The sequence below is a fragment of the Macrobrachium nipponense genome, chromosome 3 (genome assembly GCF_015104395.2).
Source record: "Macrobrachium nipponense isolate FS-2020 chromosome 3, ASM1510439v2, whole genome shotgun sequence".
Lineage (NCBI taxonomy): Eukaryota > Metazoa > Arthropoda > Malacostraca > Decapoda > Palaemonidae > Macrobrachium > Macrobrachium nipponense.
Genome location: NC_087202.1, coordinates 134,145,286 through 134,153,892, shown reverse-complemented (window position 1 = coordinate 134,153,892; position 8,607 = coordinate 134,145,286). Strand labels below are relative to the sequence as shown.

Sequence of the window (8,607 nt, the reverse complement as noted above, 5' to 3'; positions counted from 1 at the left end):
TATTACTTAACGAGTCGTAGAGAAGAGCACTACCAAAATATACTACGCAAAAACGCCCTATAATCTCAAACTACCTGTAATTAAGAGAAAGATTAACGGTACTTGCTCGTTATTGCAGAATAGTGCAGTATTCAAGGAATAAAACAAAAACTCAAACTAGTGAAGTCCTAAAAAAGTACAGACAAAGACGGTAATTAAACCTTAGAGAGAGACAGTGATTAACAAGGAAAGTTAGTGTAATTTGGAAAAAGAGATTAACGGAATGTTTACTTTTTACGGAATACGCTGATTAAATATAGTGATAATCTAAAGGATTGTTCATTCTGAGATACAAAGAGTTTAGAAAGCGTCAATCACATTGTTCTATGAAATAGAGATTTTACTGGTAACATGTAATTAAGGCATACCAAAGAAAAACGAAGGGGAAATCTTAAATGCCAATGAAAATGTCGAAGTAAAGCATATTAAGAAAAAAAAAAAAAAGAGTATGACCTTAGAAAGTCAGGGACATCATTAGGGCCGTAAAATTACATCCTATGAAAATATTTACATGGCATTGGCGCCTATATCCAGAGGCCATAAAAATATTTTAAACTTGAATGTTTTGTACTCACAGTGATTACGTAATATTTTCTGCAAAACTTAAACTGTTCTAATGAAACTGAATAAATAATTGAATAAATAAATAAATAAATAAATAAATAAATAAATAAATAAATAAATAAATAAATAAATAAATAAATAAATAAATAAATAAATAAACAAACAAACAAACAAAAGACTGACATATGTGAAAACAGTGTTATGAAAAGATCAGCTGTTGGAAAGTGCTGTCGATGACCGTTGCCATGGTAACAGGGACGCTTTGCAGTGTCGCTGGACCGCTCCCTGGATCAAGGTAGCACGTAAAATATCGCATCTGCGCTTCTCATTACTGAAAGTAGACAATAGGATGCCCCCTAAAGTAAGTGTAAACATTCCATTGAAGGTTCTAGACCTGTCACGTTGATTTAGCTTGTAATGGTCGGCTCATGTATTTCGACATTTCCATTCACCAAGAGCTGGATGACACCACAGTTGATAAAATTCGTACAAAAACTAAGATTGATAAGTTTGTTGAGTTGTCAGTGGAAACCTATAGTCTAGAAGTATAGTGACTTCGGGGTTTTCTCCTGACTTTTGTGTCCAATGGCAAAGGCTCAATTGGTTGACATACTTGGAATGTAAGCAATTTGTTTGTTTACCCCCATTTAAGCGGGAAATAAGTCGAAGATGCCCATTGCGTGCCTGATAGACGTAGGATTCGTGTGCCAAAAGATGAATCTATATGATAGATAATAAAAGCTTAATATCTAACCAGATTTTACCATTCCCCATGACCAAGGATCACAAAAATGACCCTGTGAGAAGTTAAATAGAGTCCTTGGTGGATGGACTACCCTCAAAACTAATTACCATTATTATTAATATTCAAAAGATGAACCCTATTCATATGGAACAAGCCCACCGGGATCATTCATCTGAAATTCAAGCTTCCAAAGACTATGGTGCTCATTAGGAGGTAAGAGAAGGTGAAGGGAAACAGAAAGAAGTCTCAACTATCAAACAGAAAAAAATTGATTGATAGATAGATGAAAATGTATTAATATGCAAGGAGAATATCATTAGGGTACTAATGCATTGACAATTAAACAGTGTTCTTCAACCTGTCTTCTTTATACTGACAACTGGGGACTGGGCAGCCATTTGTTTTGAGGACTGGACAGCCATTTGTCGACCTTAGAGAGCTTACTGGCTGCTGGCATTGCTGGGGTTCGTTCAGCAAAAGTTTGGGCCAGTATCTGCTTATACACGTCTCAGTTTGACTGGATTTCCCAATTAGACCCCATCATTTACATCGCTAGTCGTTCCACCCGATTTATTTGTTAAGGCTAACAAAGGCCATATCTAACTGATCTTTTGATAGGTGATTCTTTCAGATAATAATAATAATAATAATAATAATAATAATAATAATAATAATAATAGTAATAATAATATGAGAAATAATCGTTGTAGTACCAGTAACTTCAATAATATCATGCCGATGCTGATGACTTAAATGGCAATAAAAATATATCGTGAGAAACATTGTGTGAATAAGAATTCGTTGAAACTCGAGTTATCCCCCTTGAAAATAGAAGTACAAATCCTGCCTTACCTTTTTCAGCAGCAACAACAAGGTGGATCGAGGAAGCTGAGCAAAGAGGAGCGGGAGAAGCTGAAACGCCTCGAACAAGAGGGGGCGGCGGCAGAGAGAAGCAGAAGAGGCCAAGTGAGTTTCTAGAGGAAATGAAGAAGAAGGTTTTTTTTTTCAATCGCCTCTCATGATCATGACATTACCTTAGAGACCCTGAAATCCCCCAACAAAAAACTGGTGAATATATACAATGTCATTCCTGAAAATTAAGTTTTTAACCTGGAAAGCGATGGATGTCAAAGCTAATAGCACAGCTCTGCATCAGTAACAAAAGAATAAGAAATGTAATGGGGGGATTAAAAGTAAAATGGAAATAATTTGTATTATCTAGTTTAGAAACAACTTTAATTTTTCGTGGTTATTCTTGTTGAAAAGGTAATGGACATGGGCCCCCGCAGAACAATTTAAAAAAAAAAAAAAGGGGGGGGGGGGGGGAGGGAGGCTGTGGAAGGAGGGCCTTTGGTGGATAGTTTCCGGTATCAAGCAGACAAGCTCTTTTAACAAAAACAGTATCAGCGCCGCATTTCCTTAATGAATAAAGCCCACTTATATATGTATATGTATAATTATATAATAATATATACAATATATTATAGATTATATATATATATATATATAGATATATATATATATATATATATATATATAAGATATATATATATAAATATATATTATATACATATATATATATATATCATAGTAATATATATATATATGATATATATTACTATAAATATATATAGATATATATTATACATATATATGGAGTTACGATGCCAATATTTTAAGCGAAACAAGATGCGATAAAAATACAGAAAGTTACATTGATTTATTTGTTCAATAGTTCCATATATTGTTTAACTGAAATCAAACATTTCTTGAAAGAATATGCTGTAGAATGGAAGGAAAACAAAGCGATATAGTTAAGTGTAATCAGTTTTTTTTTTTCTTTTACAAAAGTTAGTCACTGTTCAATTGAAAAGGAACTGTAACCTCCTGTGGTCACGGGATTTGCGGGGAGACGGGGTAGAGCAAGTGGGCCCCCTTGCCCCTACGTGGGGGCGCCCATGGTAATGGACAAGAATTAAAATAAAAATTTTGAAGTACTATAAAGTAAAACAAGACTAAAGACGATTAAAAATGTTAAAAAAAGAAACAAGGGAGCAAAGCTTTGTCACCTCACGCGCAACTTGCAGTGTGGCCGCAACTGTGTTTGTGGAGTGAGTGAGAATCTGAGGAACCAGGATGTAAGGTTTAACAGCAATGTGACTGATATGATTCATATTTACTTTTCTTGTTGAATTTAATTCTCGATTTATTATCAATTTAAATCTAACGATAAGAGCGAAATGTTTTGGTCTAAGACAGAACTTTTGATGGCATTACAAATTTTTGGTTTTTCCCTTCGAAACCACTGAGCATTCATTGTGATCATAAAAGACTTTCAAGTGTAATGAACAGAAAGTCTTACGAAACTGTAAAACCACTGACTATCTAAGTATGACAGTAGGGCAATTATTTCAACTGTAGCTCTGAGTAGAATGTTTAATCTCCATTTATGCCTCGACTAACATTCTAGCTCACTGATACAGTAGCAAATGTTTTCTAAATACACAGAGAGGGTTATATCTGTAAGTACAAACATACACTTTGCAAAATGACAGTATAATAATCCAGTCTTTTCGTTTCTCCAATCCTACCAACTCTAGGATAAGGGAAGAGGAAGAAGAGGCGGCTAGACTTCAAAAGGAGGCAGAAGAAGAGGCGAAGAGGGAAGCGAGAAGAATACAGCAGAAGAAATGGCGTTTCGAGCAAATGATGCAGACCAGAAAGGTGACAAGGGACCTGGACCATGCCATGGAGATGACGCGAGACAGACTCATGGAAGAAGAAGAGGTAAAAAAAAAAGAAGCAAAAAATACGCCGAATTTTCTTCGATGCAATCGAGTTTTCTGTACAACCGCTACCGTGTATAATCAAGGGTGACGAAAATAGCTCTATCTTTTGGTGGTCTAGGTATAAGCTGTGGTCCAAGATCATTTAAACAACGACCCAGTGGAGGTCTATCCTACGTATATTGTTGCCAGAGGTACGATAATGGCTAAATTTAACCATAAATAAAATACAAAACTACTAGGGCTAGAGGGCTACAATTTGGTATGTTTAACGATAGGAGGCTGCATGATGAACGTACCAATTTGTAGCCCTCTAGCCTTGGTAATTTTTAAGATGTGAGGGGAGACAGAAAAGTGAGGACTGATAGACAAATAGGCAGGTAAAGCAGTCCTAACTTTATTACAGGTATGGAAGGTTTATAAGCACAGTGTACTGATGGATATGTAGTACCCAACCCACGAGTCGGAGTGCACTGATTTGTGTTTTCTCAGAGACAAACGTATATGGATAACATTGGCTTTGAACATTGATTGTATGTGAATTCTGCATGGGCAGCAAGGACGGAGAATGCTCAACAGAATGGTAAAAGGAACAATGTAGCTATGATGATTAGTTACGATATATACAGGAAAAAGCATTGTTCTTACAAATACTCCCCCTACGAAAACAATAATTATGCAATAGTTATTGGAAGACAAAATTGTGGGATCAGGATGCCTAAATGCAATAGCGTGCTGGAGGGTGGAGGCTGCCCTGAGTTCGGGAGACCAGCTGTCTCGGGGGACTCTCGACCCCTGAGTCTGTCAGAGGGCTGGCTGACAGGATTCCTCCACTGGAGTGGGTCCTGGGCGGTTCAACTGTCATTTGTGGGGGGCTACGGCTCCCTTTGGGTGGCTTGGGAAACTTGAGATGTGCTCTGTTTTGTGGGGGTTACCCTGGGGCATCTGCTGGGTTCCTCTTCAATGTTGTCGTCATTCATCAAGAAGGCGGGCTTCAGCCTATTGATGGAAACCCAATCCTTGTGACCGTGTTTGAGGATGAGGTACGCCTTGTCCGTGTGGCGGAGGATGTGGTAGGGGACTCGTCAGTGGTGGGTGGTGGGCGACGTTCCTGATGAAGACGTGTTTGCAAGATGATAAGACTTTTGGCTAGAAGTGGCTTGTCCAGTTGGAGAAATTCTTGAGGCAGGGCATGAATTTCCCGGTGGCTTCCCGAAGCCTCACGATCAGGATGTCTGTATCATTGGTGTTTGTCAAGAAGAATTCACCTGGTACTGCCAGCAGTTCTCCGGCCGTAGACCTTCTCCGCCGGGGATGCCTCGCCATTGGCCTGGGGGGTGGTGCAGAGGCCGAGGAGGACCCAGGGCAACTGTGATTTCCAATTCTCACTCGTGCAGCATGCCATCAAGGAGGCCTTCAAGGAGCAGTGGACTCTTTCCACCATCCCATTGGCTGCGGGGTTGTAGGCGGTGGTGCTGTGGTGCGATGCCCCCATCAGGTGGGCCATAAGTCGGACAGGAAGGCAGGTCCGTGGTTCATTATGCTGTCATCTGGCACTCCGAAATGGCTGATCCAACTGGTGAGTAGGGCCTCTGAACAATCACTGGTGGTTGCTTCCATCATTGGGATAGCTTTGGGCCATCTGGTGGACCAATCGATGACCGTCAGGAGGTACCTGGTGCCTCAGATGGAGGCAGGGGGCTTACGACGTCAACGTGGATGTGACCCAACCTCTCTCTGGGTTGTGGGAAATGACCTACACCCGATTCGGTGTGCTGCCTGACTTTGCTAGTCTGGCAAGGAACACAGTTCCTGGCCCATTCTCGAGAGTCCTTCTGGATCCCGTGCTATACGAATTTCTCCGTCAGGAGGCACATTGTTGTGCGGCCTGATGGGTGTGAGAGACTGTGAATTACGTTGATAACAATCTTTCTGTGGGAGACTGGGATCAACGGGCAGGGGCGGCTGGTGCTGGTGTCACAGAGAAGTGTCATGCCAGAAGGTCAGAAGGGCATGTCTTCCCACTTAAGGGACGTGAGGCCGTGTGGTAGGCTGGTGCTTCTGGATTGGCGGCTTGTTCCCGGGCGAGGTCCTTGTAGTCGATCCCGAGATGGATGGCGCTGATCTCAATCCTTGATAGGGCATCAGCTATGGGATTCTTCTCGCTGGGGACATAGTGGAAGGTGCAGCCGAACTCAATGATGGCTGCGAAGTGCTGTTGTTCCTTTGCGGAGCAGGCGTCGCCTGCCTTGGTGAAGGCGTGGACCAAAGGATGATGGTCCATCCTGATGGTGAGGGGGGAGCCCTCCAGGAGGTAACGGAAGTGGCACACAGCCTGGTAGACAGCCAGTAACTTGTGGTCGAAGGTGCTGTTGTGGGTCTCGGTGGGCTTCAGCTTCCTGCTGAAGAAGGCAAGTGGTTGGGGTGACCCATGAGTCACCTGCTCCAGGACTGCTCCGCAGGCAATGTTACTGGAGTCAGTGGTGAGTTGTAGGGGTGCGTTGGGTTCCTGGTGGGTGAGGGTGGTGGCCTTGGAGAGGGACTTCTCTGTCTGATCGAAGGCCTGTTGCTGCGCTGCTTCCCACACCAGCTTCTTTGGTTAACCCTTCAGGAACTCTGTCAAGAGGGACATGGTGTGGGTGATGTCCAGAATGCTGATGAATTCCTGCAATCCCTTGATTGTCATTAGTGTTTGGAACTTCTCTACAGCGTCCACCTTTGAGGACATGGGGCACACGGCTGACGTGAGACCTTGTGCCCAAGGAAGTCCACCTTCTCTGCACCGAAGATGCACTTATCGAAATGGACGACCAGCCCGTTCTCTTGGAGGCGTTTCAGTATGGCTCGGACATGGCGGTGTTCCTCTGGGGACCTGGAAAAAATTAAAATGTCGTCAATGTAGCTGATGCAGAAGGGCAGGTCTCCCAGGATGCTATCCATTTAGCGTTGGAAGGTGGTTCCGGCGTTCCTCTGGCCGAAGGTGGAGTAGGAGATGGGACCCAAATGGCATGATGATGGCTGTCTTGGGGACGTCCTCGGGATTCACGGGAACCTGGAAATAAGATTTTAAGAGATCCATTTTTGAGAAAGCCTTCGCTCCGTGAAGGGCCCCGGTCAGGTCCTGCATGTTCAGCGGGGGTTAGTGATCGGAGGTTGTTACCAGGTTCAACTGATGGTAGTCCCTGCAGGGCCTCCAGGTACCGTCTGACTTCTTAACCATGTGGAGAGGTGAGGCCCATGGGCTTCAAGCCTTCTTGCAGATGACCATATGCTTCATCTCTGCGAAGGCCCTCTTGACGTCCTGAAGACTGTTTGGCGGAAGTCGGTGGAACTTTGCATGTGGGAGGGCCCATGGTCGTGATGTGGTGGAATACACTGTGTTTGGCTGGGGTCCTGGTCGCCTGACAGAGTTCAGGCTTGAAAACATTAGGGAACTCCTGCAGGGGGTTGCAGTATTTGTGGGGAGCAATGGAGCAAATGGTGGGTATACCGTGGAACCCTGAGGGGGAGGGAGCGGCATGTCCCTGTGTCCAGGAGGCGATTGCGGCCCATGTCCACCAGGAGCCCATGTTGTGCCAGGAGGTCCGCCCTGAGGAGAGGAGCCTTGACGTCTGTGACGATGACTGCCAGACAGAGTTGCGGCCCAGGATGGAGATTTTCAAGGACTACGTGCCATAGGAGAGGATGGGGGTTACCAGTTCACGGCCACAAGGGTGGTGGTGGTGGTGTCAGAAGTGCAGCTGCGATTATCTCCTGACGGCGGGAACACCGGCTGTATCGCTTCTGTGTCAACTAACATCCTGCGGCTGGAGATCGCGTCACAGAGGTAGAAACCTATGGGATGTGGTTTCGGTGCAGTCATGGCTATTGCTGACTTTGGGGCTGGCTACCTTCCCTGTTTTTTGATGGGGAATATGAGCAGGGAGCTTCATACCTCTTAGCAAACTTCCTGAACTTCCTATGGTAGAAGCAACAGGATGCGCTGTCCCCTCGCTGCTGCATTGGGCGCCGTTCCTTCCAGGTGTACAGTGCTTTAACGTCTGTTGTTTTGGGCATCCTCCATCATCAGGCAGTAGGTCGATGTCTGGGCAGCAAGTTTGGCAGCCCGGGCAGCCTCAGTCAGCTTCTGGGCCTTGTCAACCAGCTCCTCCTCGGGTAGGGTGTCGATTTTGGTCATCTGCCCACAGACCTCCGGGGACAGCTGGTGGAGGAATATCTCACACGAGAGACTGATCTCTTTTTCCGACCGTCCTTACTGATCTCTGATAGTCGGAGAAGACCCATCACCTTGTCCCAGGGGTCCTTCGGATCGGCATTGCGCATCAGGTTGGTGACGAGGTCGAGGACGCGGCCAGCCTTCACAGGAATGGGACTGGGGTAGGTGCTGATGAGCTCCTGCTTTTGCTTGTCAAGGTTGACTGTGCTGGGCTGTGAGATCAGCCATGGGGATATGCAGCTGTAGACCTTGCCAGG

At 44.3% G+C, this 8,607-nt stretch overlaps 1 protein-coding gene across 1 annotated transcript in view; it reads left to right on the top strand.

Moving 5' to 3' along the window:
* The first annotated feature begins 952 nt into the window (after positions 1-952).
* Positions 953-8,607, top strand: part of LOC135222525 (dynein axonemal intermediate chain 7 homolog) — a 40,938-nt gene continuing 33,283 nt past the window's right edge. The window contains 4 exon segments of the mRNA XM_064260611.1: positions 953-964; positions 2,210-2,284; positions 2,286-2,314; positions 3,949-4,135. Of these exon segments, the coding sequence (XP_064116681.1) occupies positions 953-964; positions 2,210-2,284; positions 2,286-2,314; positions 3,949-4,135 (303 nt within the window).